General features: G+C 38.1%; 1 protein-coding gene across 4 annotated transcripts in view; it reads right to left on the reverse strand.

The window, feature by feature from the left end:
* The window catches only part of AGO3 (argonaute RISC catalytic component 3), a 42,436-nt gene that overhangs the window by 12,014 nt on the left and 13,230 nt on the right, over nt 1-17,192 (reverse strand). For 2 of the 4 annotated variants that reach the window (XM_075173151.1, XM_075173153.1), the window contains exons 3-18: nt 16,414-16,534; nt 15,645-15,853; nt 14,304-14,440; nt 11,517-11,651; nt 9,165-9,252; nt 8,872-9,019; nt 8,444-8,563; nt 7,047-7,169; nt 6,708-6,841; nt 6,051-6,235; nt 5,611-5,770; nt 4,341-4,431; nt 3,299-3,493; nt 2,807-2,941; nt 2,047-2,148; nt 172-371 (exon numbers count right to left, since the gene is read on the reverse strand). In XM_075173151.1, coding sequence (XP_075029252.1) covers nt 172-371; nt 2,047-2,148; nt 2,807-2,941; nt 3,299-3,493; nt 4,341-4,431; nt 5,611-5,770; nt 6,051-6,235; nt 6,708-6,841; nt 7,047-7,169; nt 8,444-8,563; nt 8,872-9,019; nt 9,165-9,252; nt 11,517-11,651; nt 14,304-14,440; nt 15,645-15,853; nt 16,414-16,534 — 2,283 coding nt within the window. The other 2 variants (XR_012677168.1, XM_075173154.1) reach the window with 2 other exon arrangements.

Raw genomic sequence — 17,192 nt, forward strand, 5'->3', positions numbered from 1 at the left:
TGTCTGATACGGAGCAGCAGCTGTCAGGAATGATTATCTTAAGACTAGTCCCAGAGGTAACAAAAATTAACTGCAAAATGAGCAGCAATTATCTATAGTCAGATGGCTTTATGTCTGACAATGGAGCAAAGACCAACGGGGACAAAAACTTAAGCACACATTTTCATTTACCTGTCGTGTTCTTTGTCCACAAGATGGTAGCGTGCTCTGAATGCTACCAGGTGAGCGTAATACGCTGGTGCGGGTATAGAAACCGATCGTGTACAGCGCACGTATGTGTGGCAGAGCTGGTAAGTCAGCAGCTGAAGTTCATCTGCAGTAAAACAGTTATCATCCCACAAAACATGATAGTGTGAGGGACGGCTGGTACCCTAAGAAGAAGGGAACATCAATTCACTTATCCAGCTTTTCCATACAATCAAGTCAGATTAAGTTCAGAAAGGGCCAGACTACCTAGTCTGAACTCCTACGTAACAGCAGCCAAAGAAAATTCAGTCTTATGTCAGCCCTAAATGTGTTTAAAGATGAGTAAGTAGTCTAACATTTACATGATTATGTTACTCTAATTATTCGTGCTTGGAAAAAACCCACATGCCTTCTAGATAACCCTCAACGATCAAAATCTGCTCCCAACATGACTAAACCATGATTGCACCACCTCTTAACTACCTTCAATTAAAACTGTTTCTCACCAAGACACATTTCCCAGAGAAATAACTGCTGCTTTTAACTCCTTCCAATTCCTTAGCACCCTAACTTGAAGTATGAACACTAGAAACGGCTCCAGTATTTCAGAAGTTACCTGTGGAGTTCTACACAAAAACATACGCTTCCTTACTTCCACACAATGTCATCTTTCCTACAGGTTCAAAAGCTGCATTGCTCTTTGGTATTATGCTGAATCGGATTTTTATGTGTCACTCGTGTCAAGGATCCCCGCAGATACACGCTTTCACCATCAGTACTTTAAGGTTTCTTTAGAGATCATTAACAAGTACTGAATACTGAGTACAGTTCTTAGGAACTCTAAGAAGTTCTCTATTAAATTATTGACTTGCACTTACTTTGAAAGACACTCTTTTGGAGTGAACACTCCTCTTCCCTCCTGCTTCCCCCCACAAAAGGGGTGATGCACTAGAGTTAAATCTTACAGCGTAACTGAATTAGGTTAACAGTTGTGTTTTAGCAGGCTAGAAGTCTCTCTTTTTTTTTTTAAAGATATATAAAGTATCAATTCAGTTGAGACTTCTTTGTGGTTTGCTATATTAAAAACAATGAGCTGCAACTACATCTGGCGTTTCTGCTTCAACTTATACTGATACTATTTTTTTTTTTTTCCAAGGGGCCAAAAACTAGTTTGCCCAGACCTACCATAAAGATAGACATGTAAGTGGAGAAAAGCAGCAGAAGTTTTGAACTCCTGCATAAAAAACATTGCAATGATTCAAAACTGGAAAAGAAAACATGCCCACTCAACCTAAACAAAACTTACGAGAATGTGGTCAGACTCACATGATCAAAATTCAAAGAGTTAATTTTTTTCCATTTTTAAGCAATATCCTGATACAATTTTTGTCATTAAGTTGACTCTCCACTCTATTGCTGGCAATACCACCACATTGTTGGATTTAATGTCCACAGCCTGTAATTCACTAGTCTGCATTTAGTCAGCAAATAATCAAACATTGCCTTCAGTCTTTCAAACTGTTTACATTTGAAAACTTGATTCAATGTTAATTTCATTGTGGCTATAAATCATAAAAGTAGCAAGTTTTATTTTCAGAAATAACAAAGGTACAAAATAAAGTGACCTCTAAAATAAACTTAAAAAAGCATCACTTACCATCAATGCAAGTTTTAAAGGTGTAGCAGAGACCACGTCTTAAGCAAATAATACTATTAGTCCCACAATAACGTGGTATCACAGATAAAACTAAGCTAAATTACATTTCCCTATTAAATAACTGTTTGTAAATACAGGTGTCACAAAAGGGAGAAAAACAACATGTTTCAAATTCACATTTACTTACAAAGAAACAATCGTACCTGTATTCCAGCGTGGCTACAGAGGTAAAAATCAAACTCATATGGATGAGTAATGTCTGTATCTACAGTTGTTCCAGCTGGAATATTGCCACTTCGTCCAACCTAGACAAAAGGTTTTGTTAAAAAGTGCAGCTAACAACTGTTTATACATCTCAACTGTAATTAGAAATACAAGTTTCTATTCAACACATGCAAGGTTTCAGTGAATGAACTGCTTCAGCACTGTTTGGAATGTGTCAGTACAGCAGCCTAGGATGTCTGACAAGGACACTGTATGGCTCTCTACCATCTCAACACAGATCATTTGACCTACAGCACTTTAGAACTTTCAATCTCAGAAAGACGGAAGAGCTGCACATAGATTTGTATTTAGAATTGTCACAGTTTGAGTTTGGATCGACTCAGAAGAACAGAAAAGTTAAGGGTTCCATAATTTTGTATTTTCTTCTGTTACAGTTGCTGTAGACTTGGTCCTAGTTAGTTACATGAATAGCAGCTATAGTTCACTGACAGACTAGTATCGATGCGCAACATGACAAAGCCCAATAGGGTGTTTGGTTTTTTTTTTTTTTTAAAACATCCTTAGCGTCAATGATTTTTCAATTTGGGGCCACATTGTGTGCTTATCAATTCAACATCTTCCTGAACGCAAAGACAATCAGATTGACAGAGAAGCCCATGCTAATATTTTCTCCAGCAGCATAAGTGCTTGACATCAAGCTTTTCACATAAGGCTACTATGGGAGAGGGCAATGATTACCCTTTCTGTTCTATCAGCACAGAACAATCGTGTATGATGTCGCTTCTGCACCACAATATAGGTTATTCCAGGCTGGTAATCTTTCTCCAAACTGATGCAGGCTTCTCTAATGGCTAGCAGTTCGTAATACAAAACCTGCAAGCACAAGAACAAAATAGTTTAGTTTTTCCTTCCATTGTATTCTACACACACCACCTAATAAATGGTTTGTAGTTGACACTAAGTGCTACTTTGCCACACAGTTAGTAATCTTAGGAAGTACTTAGAAATATATTGTTTCCCAAGTTCTAAGACCTATCCTTCCCAGACAGGAAAGAAGTTGCAACTTTTCTTACCCAACATGCTTAAGAAATTCTCTCTTTAAAAGTCTCAATTATTTTGTGGTATCTTGGTGTAAATGTAAGCAACTCAAACAGAACAGCTATTCAAATATGAGAACCAGAGTTATTATGCAGTAACACAGTCCTTCAAGAAACACACAAATGAACCAACCTGTCGAAACTGTCCTTCAGAGACCCCGTCCCTGTAGAAGATGATACGCGTGGGCTTGAACCGTGTTGACTTGTAGAACTGGATGAGAAGCTCTCTCACCATGGAGGCTAGATCTTGGATGATTTCCTGCCGGGGTCGCTGAACTCTCACCGTGGCACAGTACCGGCTTGGGTGAGCATCCATACTACCTACAACCTTCAGAGGAAGATTACATGAGTAAAGGCTTCAAGACCAAATCTATACAAAAAAAAAAATCAGAATAGCAAAAAAGCCAAGAGCAATTTTCAAGTAAAAGATGCTTACGTTAAAACAACCACCCCAGTAATATTTTTAATGGGAACTTGTAGTAGGTCCAGGTTTAACACCTTTTGAAAAGAGGTATAAAACTGCCCTTCAAGCACCCCAAAATGCATCTGCAGAATGGAGTCTTCCCTCTGTTGACAGCACACTAATGCATATTCTTATAATCCAGACACAGACTTTTTTTTCTTTGAAGCTTTCTCACCTTTTACACAGAGAAACACTTCAGTTTGCCTTAGTGACTTTAAACAAGGACGCAGTTTCCATAACTGCAATCAATGCCAAGTAAAATACCAAGGGGACAAAATAGGAATGGACTGACCAAGCATCCAACCACCACCTTGATCTCCTGGACTGTACCAACACAAAAGGTAAGAAGTATCAAAAACATTCCTGCCAAACCTGGCCTTTAATTACATTTTTCTCCTTTAAAAATACAAAAATTTTATGAACTAACATCACATAGCTGCATTATTTCCTTTAGAATATTTTTGCAGAAATATATTATTTAATGTGACTGCCATTTTACCTTGATTTAAAAATTAAAAAGCTAAGAAAACAGTCTGAAGTATCAAGCAGTGTTTTTCTTTTAAAGACATGATTTTTAATAACATTGGAGATGTGTACAAAGAACTAGCATAAACATTGAAAGATATTTGACGTAAACATAGTGCATGAGTTGCATTTACTATTCTAACATTTACCTAAGATGAAAAAACAATGCTGATTTAATAAAACTTACAGCAGCAATGGAAGGCTTCTTTCCATCTCCAGCAGGAGGGTGAGTGACATCGGCTCCCAAAAAGATCACTGGCTGCTGGAACACAGAAGGTCTTCAAAAAGAAAAAAGTGCTAAGTCACACTTGCAGATGAACAGTTGGCGCAAGGTTACTGCTCAACGTGGGGTTTTGTTTCTATCTCAGCTAAGCTGCACAGTGAAGCCTCCTTATCAGGTACTCTGGCCAAACCTAAACAATGAAGTCTTTGTGCACAAGATGTGAACTTCGAAACCACCACAGCAGTCATTCCAAAATACACTGCCATTTAACTGTGGCATGATTCTAGTGGAGAAAAGCCATTGAGCTACACCTGAACAGTACAGACTCGTACAGAAACTATCATTCTACAGGTTGATTACACTACTTCACACCACTTCAGTACTGCATCAGCCATGCAACCAATAGCTGAGCGCAGTACCACACAGATTATTCTGGCTTACAGGATTTAAGCAGCAGGATGGTCTCCCAATGCCTCCAAAATATTCTTCCACACACCACTGTTTCATGTTTAAACTTTGATTCCAAGCTCTCAGGAAGTCTCAGGAAAGAATTCTTAAGATTTGCACTCCAAAAATTTTTCTGGCTTGCTACCTTGCGTTACGTGTATTTCCACTCAAAGAATAGATATGGTCTAGTAAAGGTTAGAGTCAACCAGAATTTCTAGTCTTCAGGACCGAAAGACTTGTGCTTCTCCAGAAAGATGGGAGCACACATGGGTTATATTGTCAAACCTTCCCACTGAAGGCATCAAAGCAATTGGAACACACACAGAATAGAGAGAATACCACACAAAGAACAAGTGTAAGCTGAATTACCCAGCCTATAAAAGTGAGAGAAGTAGATGCCTCCAGTGTTCTTCTACCCTTACTAACAGCACACTGACAGGTTAACCAAGAGTTATGTTCTTCTGTGATGTACTGTGTGCTCCTAAACCTGCAGAAAAATTCTGATTATATTAGTATTTCAAAATCTCTAGATCTGCAGTTTCTCTTCAAATTTTTGATACTGATCAAACATTTGGAAAGAACCTTGGCTTGAGACCTAAGTCACAGGCCAACAACCACTCAGAGCCCATGCTAGAAGAAATTTAATTCTACCTCAAATACCATGTACTATTACCAGAAGAATATTTCAACTTAAAACTTGGCTGCATTTAAATTTTGGGTGCTAAGTATCAAACTTAACCACATTTATTAAAACAAAACCCAAATCAGCCTCCACAAAGATTCTTACCGTTGATGAGGTACAAGGATGTTGTTGATTCCTCCTAGCTTAACATTAATCTTCAGGCACAGATTTGATAGGGTCTGTGGAGATGTTTTAATTACATTCTTGACTTGAACACACTGTGTGGCCATTCCCAACAGTGTATCTCCCACACGCTTCACCTCCGCTGAGAAGCAAATATTAGAATACAACTTGAGTCCGTTTGAAATTATTGCTCTATTTTGATCTTAGCTTAAGTCACAATAATTTAAATGTACATACTCTGCAAAATAACTTCCACCTTACCTGCATGCTCAGACCTGCTTCCAATTCATTTTAACTTCAGACAAAACATTGGTTTCTAATGTCTAAAGAATGGTCCTGAAGAATTTTCTAACATATTCTAGGCAGCAAACTTTTCAGAACGATACTTGACCAAACAGGTAGAGACAGAGGTATTCCCTTACCATACACTGGTGTTTTCCCTGGCAGGATGACAATGATGAGCTGAAGCCCCGAATAGGTGTTCTTGAGGTGTCGAAACATGGGCTCCACGCTGTCTGCACCCTGGGCGTATTTACAGAAACAGGGCTGGCCTTGGATCGGCATCCCTGCATCTTTGGAGATCTTGCGCAGCTGATCTGTAAAACCCCTAAAGATGAGAAGTTTTTTTAATTTTCGCAGTAGCAATAGCACACAGCAACCAAAACAGAAGGGGACAGAAGAACTCTGTAACTCAAACGAAGATAATTCCGAATAGCTTTTAAAGCAGCATTTTGAAAATGTTCATTATGTGGAGGCTGTACAGCTTTGAAACACCGCAGGCCAGAATGGAAAAAAAAACCCCAACAAACAAGTTTAGACACCTTTAGTACTTCATCCAAGATGCTAGAAGGAACTATATACAAAGCAGCAATGTCACAGGACTAAAACCCCACAGTGTACCCAGGTACAGTGTTTTGACTGTGGCTTCCAGCACAGAAGCAAAACTGCTTGGATTCTCTCCCTAACATCTGAGATAATTAAAACCAGGTAAAATGCTCATTAGAAGACTATGTTCATGTTTTCACTATGATAGCTTCACTAAGAGAACAGTCCAAAGCCTAAACCATGACATGCCTTACTTCAGTATTTCTTCTCTGCATTGTCTCTGTGTTGCAAAGCAGGCTATAGCCCACATTTTGATCTCAACACCAGTGTGAAACTGCTTCCCTCGCATGTCCCATACTCCATGGCTTGGGGTTGCCACTGTTCGATTCTGTGGAAACAAAAACAACACAGATATTCAAGAAAAAGAAAAAAGAAAAAGCCTATGCTATTTACAGTTTCAAGATAACAAAAAAAGTTTACCATTCAAACTCTGATCCCTGTATTGCACAATGCAACTGAACTGACTAAAGTAGTCAATGTGCGTGGGAAATCGCTCTTCAAAAGAGAAACAAAAGAAAAAGCAAAAACCTCACCCGTCCTCCATACTGCAACATTGGAGCTGGGAGCACGCGCCCCGTCACATGGGCCATCTCATCCCGGACTTTGAATTGGAACTCTTGAACAAACGGATCTGCATCATAATTTGCACTTCTCACCTAGAAGAAGAGTTTTTCCGTATTACAGAAGTATCTAATTATAATTCATATAACAAACAAAAGACTAACAGGAATGCTGCAGAAGTGTTCTACAACAATCCCCCCGTCATTGAAAAAGGCTCAGATTTAACTGCTCAACACTATCAACCTATCCTCGGTGAAAACAATTAATACCATGAGATATATTAGCTGAGATATTTTTGTTCCCTTAGTTACTCAAGCGCTCATTTGTAGTATTCTTATTTAAGAGCATTTTATTTACTCACAGGATAGATCAAAAAGCATTCTCCTTTAGAGACAAGCACACCCAAGATTAAACAAATTAATTCCTTTTATTACTGCACATTCATTCTTCTGTGTTTTCCAGTCCAGCCTTATTTTAATTTAAAAGTTTTGGCTAACTTGTCAGCTCAAAAACCAAACAGTTTCCAATAAGAGCTATCTGTTTATAAGAGTATTCAACTAAAAACACTCAAGTTTTATAGTATTTCAAGTCAGAAAAACCACTGACGTTTAGAGTGCCATGATTCAGCACCTAGAAAAGATATTGGACTTATCAGGTGAAAACGTTTAGTGTGTACTAAGGAAAGCGGTCAAACATCTCAAGTACAAGACTGAGGTTCAGAAGACCTAGAATCATTCTTCTACCCTGTTATAGATTCCTTGTATGATTCTGGACAAATCAAGTTGCTCCAGTTTGTTTTCAGTGCCTATTAAAATTAAGTAGTGTTAGAGTGATGCTACCATCTTCAAAATCAAAATACTAACAGAAAAAAAAATGGAAAGTTTTCAAGACCCAAGTCTTCAGAGTCTAGCTCATGATTTTAAAAGTATTTAGCACCGCTACAAATATAAGCACCCTATAATAATAAAAAAACGTATGGTGTTCAAATATCAACAGGAATCAAAGAAAAGTACCTAGAACAAAATCTTACTTTCATGACTTTGGGTACTAAACCCCAAGTCCCTTTCACAAATTTGTTTAAAAATCCCAATACAGCAAAACACTGAACTATTAGTCCTGAGTAGTTCCAATACCTACTTGGAAGAAATTGTAAAGATTATAACATAAGAGCCCATACTGCTGGACTCAGGCTATTGTTGCAAGCTATTTTAAATGAATCCTATTAAAAAAAGTAGTTAAAGTCTATTAAGTTAAAGGGCTAGAAGGAAGGAATGAAAAGACTAGGTAGGTCATACAAGAAGTTTTTGCATTAATGTAATCTTGTCATTTCGTGAGTTGTATCACACCGAACTGAAATTAAAGGACTCACCAATCTGCTTATTTCCTCTTGCCTATCTGGAGCAGATCTCGCTGTGGCCTTTATCATAGTCGATGTCTGATTGTCTGTTAGCTTCTTGATACACCGCTGGCCAGCTACAATGTTACATACCTTTAAGAAAAATTAGAAGCGTCAATACACAATAGGAGTGCTTAGAAACAGATCCCAACATACGGTATGAACACAATACTACGCTATCACTACAAAACACACCCCCAATGTGTTTAAGCAACTGCATACTTCTTTCTCATAGTCCTAAACTTTGAAGCTTTTATATGTAGATAATCTTTACTGAAATAAAAGGGTAATGAACATGTAAATACATAAACATGCTTGTACTGCAAAACGCACTACTAAGCATTTTGAAAAATGATACAGTCTACCAATAACAAGCTGATTTATCAGAATAAGTTCATTACTTCTAAAGGTAGGTAGGTGTGTTTCTGTTCTTGTCCCACTTGTAGGCAAGGAAGATGAGGGTATTTCAGCTGGAGGTTGTATTTCTCTCTGAAATACTGTGCTACTGTTCTCTCCACAGTCTGGCCATTTTCTAACTGTAAAGGAAAGCTGAAAAGACATACATTTTAACAAAATGTACAGAAATCTTAGTTGGCAAGTATCAACATCCCCAAAACTAATAAAATATTAGGTCCTGTTACACGTTCAGCGTTACGCTATCACACATTTTATGCTCTGACAAAAAGCATCTTACGTTTGATGACTTGCAGGCCTTCTTGTTACGTTACAAACACGGTATTTCCTTCTCATCGTTCCACAATGAGTCACTTCTACCTTTAGACCTGCACAAAAGTACCAAAAAGACTGATGTCATAACTACACAAAAGTTGGCACAGGAGACACAAGATTTTGTATAATAGAACATGTTCTAATCCAACATTTGCTTTGATGGTCAGCATCAAACAGCACAACATAAGAAATAATTATTCTCTAAATATTTTGTTTTCATTGTAATTTGATTTCTGACTAATCAGGTATTATCCTCAAAAACAAATCGTAATGTATAATATTTAATGTTCAATGTAAATATTTAATGTTCAATATCATCTGACCTTCTTGTAGCAGTTTCATTTAACAGGCATGTGACTAATGTCAGACACAGACGGCTGTTTTCACCATATTTTTGTTCTCATTCTCAATGCTATATACCTCTTAAAACTAGCAGTTCCAATATAATTGAAATTAAAAGGGCAAAACCAGATTTCTACCTTATTGTTCATTTTTCCCCCTAGCTTTGTGTCCACATTCAGCCTGTAATTTTCTTTAATATCACCGACGAAGTTTAACTTTAGATTTTGAGCAGCTGAAGATCTTGTCTGAAAGCACCCAGCCTACACACCAGAGACTCATCATGACTCTCTACCACAATAATAATGACAGCAACAATGGCAGCTTCAAGAGGCTTTCAGTGGCTATTTCTAGTAACTGTGCATGCACTGCCTGTACTGTACATAGAGAGTAGACTCAACATCTGCTGGGAGCACTGAGCTTATCACACAAGTGCTGCATAGCATCGACACGCTGTTACGTCTTTCCCCAGCCCCTCAGAAGAGAAGGCAGTTGAAAACAGAGCCTTGTTACCCAAAAGATTCAACCTGCAGTCTACTAGTCAAGGCTTTTGAGAAAGCAGTTGGATGACTTGTCCTGTTGAGGCTCATGTGGATTGTGGACCACAGATTGAACACCCCGCATCAAACCAGGTCCCGAAGTACCAGATAGCAGTTTAGTTCACTAGGGACACAGACATCCCGAAGAAGCATCAGCTGTACTTCACTGATTCCTGACAATACCAATTGCAACATTAACATCAGTATTACTTAGAGGATGGCATAATCAAAAATAAATTACCACTGCCCTGATATAGTGTTAAGAGAAAATACAAAAAAGAAACCATGAAGCACTGTGGCCAAGCAGAAAGGGGTTTGAACACAGAGGTATCTGGAACCCATTCACTGCTTTGTCATTAATCTGCTGTGACACTACAGAAGGCACTACCCTCCCACAGAGCTGCTCACAGACTGCCAGTTCTTTAATGCAGGGTTTGTTTCACTATATGTGATCACATCTTGGCTGGAGTTCCCAGATACTACGGTAGTAAAAACAAATATTGACAACAAAGGTAACCTGCTTTCTGACTATGGTAACAAAATGTTTGAGGCGTCCAAGATCAAGCAGAGACAGCTTCTCACTCTCCAGTTACCTGTCTTCCAGAATGAAGACAGATAGGTAGATGTAAAAAGGAGGCATGCTAGGACTGCTACAAAATAATTCCTTTAAGTTTTTTTTCCACTAATGACTATTCTATGAACACATCAGTTTATGACGATGGGTCAAATTTACTTTTTTGCTGCCCAGTATTTCAACAGAGTCTAATCTTGCATCAAATAATACAAGCGTTTAAGGGCAGAGCTTTGAAGAGCTGAGCTCTTTCAAGGCTTCTCTCTCTGCAAATTACACTGGAATGAACGGATATGGGAAAATGCAAAGCAAAGTAGCATATATGGAGTGAAACTACTCAAACCAGCAGCTTATGCAATTCCTTTGGAATGGAATTTGGCCTTCAGCTGCAAGTTAGCAAGTGGTACTTGTTTTTCCATACGGCAATCAGTTATTAGAAGTCACTGCAACAGCATACTTTCAAAGAAAATCAATGATGTTAGCTTTGAAATAAATTTTCACTTCGCCTCAGCATTTAAACAGCAGGAGACCTACAGCACAATACCACTATGGCCTCAGTGACCCTTGCTTATAAAAGGTTAGCCATCCAGCAAGGCAACAGCCACTTACCTCTACCAGGCAATAAACAACGTACTTTCTCTTTCCCTCTTTAAGCCACTGGGAACATACCTCATTCTTCATCTTTCATTTCTATAGAGCTGCATTGTTTCATTCAGGACTAGAACTACAAACAAGGCGTACTGCAATTCTCTTGGCGGTTTCAGGGCCCTCCTGATGCTTGCTAACCAGGAGGTTTCCAGTTAAAACAAGTCCCTTAGAATTAGCTTGATTGTGTTACCTCGGACAGAACAGATACATTTCTACTCACCCTTAATCTCTTTGGTGAATTTTACCCGATGAGAATCAGTCAGAGGTCTTGGTTGTTCATCAATATTATGAATGTCAAGAACTTCACACATAAACTGAATTACAGGTTGTGCTTTGTAGAAGGCAGTGGCAGAAACTAAAAAGAGCAAAATATTAAGTGTAAAAAAAAAACCCCCAAGTCAGAATGTTGTGAAGCAGTATATACATAAATGCTTTTTAAAATTCCACGTAACCCTCAAGTAAATGTTGTGCAGCACACAATTTTTAAAAACAGATTAGCAAGCCTTGCAACAACTATGTATACAAAAGCCAGTGTAGGGCCCACAGTGACACATCGGTCTCCAGCACAGTCATCCTGCAACTACTTTGCATTTCAGGGTTTTGAAAAGGTTTTTCCCCAGATTACAGCTCTCTAGAAGTAAAAGTTATGTCCCAGAGAGACATTCTCTTTCAACTCTGCATGGAGCTGCAAGCAGAGACAGTATTAATCTCTCTCTGCTGAAGACTTTTTAACATGAAAAGCTAAGATTATTCAACATGCAATATAATTTTGTCAACGATACGATCTGCTCAATTACTGAAACAGTATTTGGTAGAAACATGAGCTATACACAAATTTGAGTATACACAAATTATGTTACTGTAGTGGTGAGTGCAACCTTGATCTACTAAAATCTCTTACCCTCCGTGCATACTAATGACACAATCACATTAAGTGACAATATACTGTTTTTAAACAGGACAGTTGACTCATTCCATGGAAGGAAGACCATAAACAATCTGCTTGACAAAGTTATAAGCAATTGAAACAATACCTTTCAGTAAGAAAGGGAGGTGGCAGTAGATATAGCTCAAACACAGGTAAACTACTCCATACATTTAAAACTTGAAATGGCAACAACAGAAAAGAAATACTTGACAAGCATTTTATTAATTTTCCAGATCTCGTGCACCAAAACCACCACATCTCTGTGCTAATACAACGAAACATTCTTCAGACATGCGTCACATTAGCAGGCTGCCAACTTCACATGACGCACTCCGGCCAACACCTCCGGATGTCGATTACTGAATGAACACAAATAGTTTACACCCCCAGCGACTGGCAGCGTGTGGTTTGTCTCCCACAGCAACACAAGCGACACAGAGAGAAACAGATTTTGCAGAGAACCTCATACAAGTTAAACAACTAAAACAAAATCAAGGAATGGGATTTGAACGTAATCTTCACAGCCTCAAACAACAACATAAAGCGATTGCCCCATAAACCGTAGCTTACGAAGTTCTTCAGTTTCTCATTCACAGAAAGGACTGAAAAATTTCTCCTGCAAGAGTAACTACTACGCTTTCTAATACTGATAAGAAACACTTGCTTCACAGAAAGTAATAGTGCAGTACATCACAAATGGTGTAAATCAATACTCTTGTCCTACCTGAATTGTAGTTATCTCAGTACCTAGCTTCTAGATACTAGTATTGGTTATTTCTCAGACTGGTAAGGATTTTTACATTCATTTTTCAAGAAACAGCTACACCACGGCTGCTGTTTGAAAGGCAATTTTACAAGAATAAACCTATCTCAAGTCACATCAGTATCATCCACAATTTAGGTCAACCAGAACACATAGAACACATGGACTTGCCAATTTTCATCATGAAAGCTCAGTATCACCTGCAACATTTTATTATGCTGCAAGACAGACGCTAAGCACAACCTGACTTAGAGTGCTTGACCTACTGCAAAAAGGACAGACTATTTACCTTGGTTTTCTAAAGCATTTCAAACAGACAGTGAGAACAGAATGTGAATTAGAGAAAACTTTAGGCAGCACCTGCATCTCAAACACTGACATTTTTCAATAGGGGTTTAACAACTAAATAGACTCAGAGTGCTTACAGCACCAAGGAGTCTGACACATGCACCAGTTGATCTCAGATGCATTCATCTGGGACTTAATAAAGTGGTGCAAAGCAGATCTGATTTTGCATAAGAAAGCCCATCTCAATTAGTCCTAATCACAAAAGAGTTTTCTTGGAAGTACTGAACAACACCTACTGTGGACAGCTGCACAGAGACACATCTTAAGTAATTTGCCTGTATTACTGTGGATATACCAGTACAGAAATTAAGCAGGAAAACAAGCTATGGTAGGCTTTTCTTTCCTATATAGGATTTTTTTTTTTTTTTTAATATGGCAGGTAGATTTCTGCTGAAACACTGGCATGATGACAAATCCAGAAAAAAAGACTAGGATTTCTAGATAGCCTTTGCTGTATAGGTCTGGTCTGAACTAGCTGAACAGGAGGAAGCCAATATATGCATACATACATTACTACATACATTATTACAATCTCACTCTACTATTATCATTACAGCTTCTGCAGTAGGCTGACTTCACAATTAATGTTGTGATTCATAAGGATATCACAAGAGACAACTACTAAATCTTCAAACTGAGCAACGAGACAAGTATTTTTCAGATGAAAACCCCTTGTGTATAAAGCAATTAAAGTTTGAAAGTTTTCTTATTCTGATATAAATTCTAGCAAAATACCCAAAGCTACTTTAACTCTTTATTACTTACAATATGAATTAAGAAATCAGCGTAGAAGATGGCTTCTGGTTACTAAATCCCTCTGCACAGATGGCACCAAGTTATTATCACACAGAAATGTGGTACCACAAACTGAAGCACATGACAGTAAAATGACTGAATGGCAAAGTCATTTTTATTATTAGAGGCATGTTCATTACTACCTTTATTCTTAACCCTGAATCCCAACTTACCATCAATATTGAGCATCATCTTCCACATGGCAGGCCGAACAGACTGATGGAATCCAAACCAGACCTCCCTACCTCCACCCAAGGGGTGATCATAGCCTTCTGGAGCTGAGAAAAAGGAGCGGCCCACAGGGGTATACCTAGTGAAAAAGATGACCACATGTTTATGGTATTGTTTTCGAACCACAAAATATTGCTTTCCAAATAAAAACTGTATAATAAAGATCATAACACACAGCATTGTTGTTTTTTGGAATTTTGTGCACCAGGAATCTGTGCCTAGAACCAAGTTTAAACAATACACTCTGAATGCTTCTGTTCCCATTGCAGTGTTTTTAAATTTAGACAAAACATTTACTATTTTTAACAACATATGACTTTCAGTTTTTATAACAAACCAAGAACTAAGTTAACTTACCCTTTCTGATCTTCCATTTCAATAAAGTATAATCACAGCAGATTCTGTACAACAGCATTGTACATACTGGACTGACTCTCAAAGATCATTTTGCATGTTTTACTAGGGAACACTTGAATACAATGTACACTGAGAGAAGGAGTAACTACGGTGGAAACAAAAAACTAGAGAAACTAATGTTTCTCGCTGGGGTGGAAAACAGCTGTTCACAAACCTCCACGCCTCCTCACATTTGTAATGGACAGACATTAGCACAGAGGTTAACATCTTTCATGTTTCCTTAGGATCCGGGGTAGCTAAGGAACACTGGTTTCCATAAAACCACAAGTCTTTCTTTTTTTTTAAAAAGAGTCAGTTACACCCAATGAAAAACACCAGTGCAAAGCCAGCAATCAAACTTTAAAAGTAACTTTCATTGACCAAATAAAGCAAAATTAATTTGGCCTTCTCTAATGTTTCAGGGTTCTGAGATAAAGAATAACAGACTTTGTTAGGACAGGTAACTCTCAACTGTGTATTCAAAACATGAGATCATCATTGATGGGTATATCAATGAATTAAAAAGACTCGTGCTTGTAGACAGTCACCGCCATCAAGTACACGATACTTGGCTCAACTTGAGCAGAAAACACAAAAGCAGTGCTACAGCACACCGTAATCTCTCCGTATTTGAATTAAGGCCTATTATAAGTGTCTCCTGTTTCTTGATCTTTTCAAACAAATATATCACCTGCTCTGGAGTTTAAATGTCTACAGAAATACACACTTCTACATAATTAGCGTCAATCTCCCCAGTTCAGCTAACCAGCCGTGCTGCTTAAGGGGAACGATCATTTTGTCTTTTCACCTGTGAAGGAACAGGGATGAAGGTCTCCCAGTGGGGATACTTCAGGTAAAGACAGACTGCAGGAAGACAGTGAACCTACTTCATGGAGGGTAGGTGTCGTAGCACCACATCGACAGCATGAACAGGGTTAGTGCTGATAGGTTTGTCTAGTTCCAGAGGCTCAGGCAAGGTTCTTCCCGTCAAAACTTCATGCAGCAAGTGCCAGCTCACCCGAGAAACAAACTTTATTGACACTTTGAAGGGACGATCTTTTCCACCTTCTCCCGGTAATGTCACATCCAAATCCACCTGGGTGGGGGAGGAGAAGGAGGAAAGGAAAAAAAAAAGCAGCTGTTTAATCTCAAGTCTGGTAGCCTTGAGTTTTCACTCCTTCCCATAACTGGGCCAGAGACTCAAAAACTCAGATATTTAGGACACAGCACATTTGATAAAAGTACATTATCAAATGCACAAAATAAAGAGAACTGGGTCCTCACCAAGCAGAAGAGGATCATGTAACTGTCATCTTGAATCAGAAAACTCTTCATTCCAGAGAAACTGTGGTTTGATTTTTTTTTAATAGTACTTCATCACAAGATAATGTATTACAGTTTGTAAAACTGAGTATTTATAGATTTTGCTGTAGAAAGAGGCTACTAAATTCTAGGGGAGGTTCTGAATGCAACTATTACATGCACATTTACATACATTGGAATTTGCAGAAAATACATTAGAAGGACTCCGTTTCAACAGAGATACTGTAAGATACTTCCAGTTTTTCTGAACTCAGCAATATTAGAAGTTGGGCTTGTTTCTTTTTCTTTCCTAAGAAGCTGTTACAAATGTCATTTTTTTTCCAGTTATCTTACCCCAGTAGTGGCCACAGGAAGCGGATTGGCTGTATAGAGGCTTCTTTTCCCATCATAAACTGGTCTACGGTCCCCAAATATTGTCACTTTAAAATGCTGCACCATTGAGTCCACCACCTCCCTAGAAAAGTTGATATTTACATTGAAGATGTTTTCAAAGAAGTATCAGACTGGAACTGGCTCCCACACACCCTGTGTTTTGCTGAAGTAGTTTCAACAAATGTATTACTCAAGTGAATTATAGAACACCCACTGATATTCCAAAAAGGTGCTTCACATACTTGAACTAAAATAACAGATAAACACTAAAGAATAAAATCAGAATCAACGCAAATGCTCAGACACTGGAAAATATTGTTACTGAAATAATTTCAGAAAGTTCCAGAAATGACTGAGGCCTTTGCATAACCTTTATTATACAAAGCAAGGACACACTTACCTTGGAAGAAACCCACAAGCTAGTATTATGAAAAACTAGTACAAACTCACAACTGAAAGCTATTCTAGTTCATGGAAGTAGTAGTTAATTGTACTGTCTACCTAGTAACGTTCATCTGCTCTTCAATTAACAAGAGTTTTGAATTCTGAGTACATTGTGTATAAAAAAAATGAGGTACCCTAACAAAAAAGTCTTAGCTTTAAGTCCTTAATAATCTGAGTTTTTACAACAAAATCAAGTAAAAGTCTGATCGAATCTAAACACAATTATAGATTCTCCTAACCTTCTTTATTACGAGTTGATGGCAATAAAGAAAAAGTAACCTGATACAAGCACTGAA

The sequence above is a fragment of the Calonectris borealis genome, chromosome 25, assembly GCF_964195595.1.
Source record: "Calonectris borealis chromosome 25, bCalBor7.hap1.2, whole genome shotgun sequence".
Lineage (NCBI taxonomy): Eukaryota > Metazoa > Chordata > Aves > Procellariiformes > Procellariidae > Calonectris > Calonectris borealis.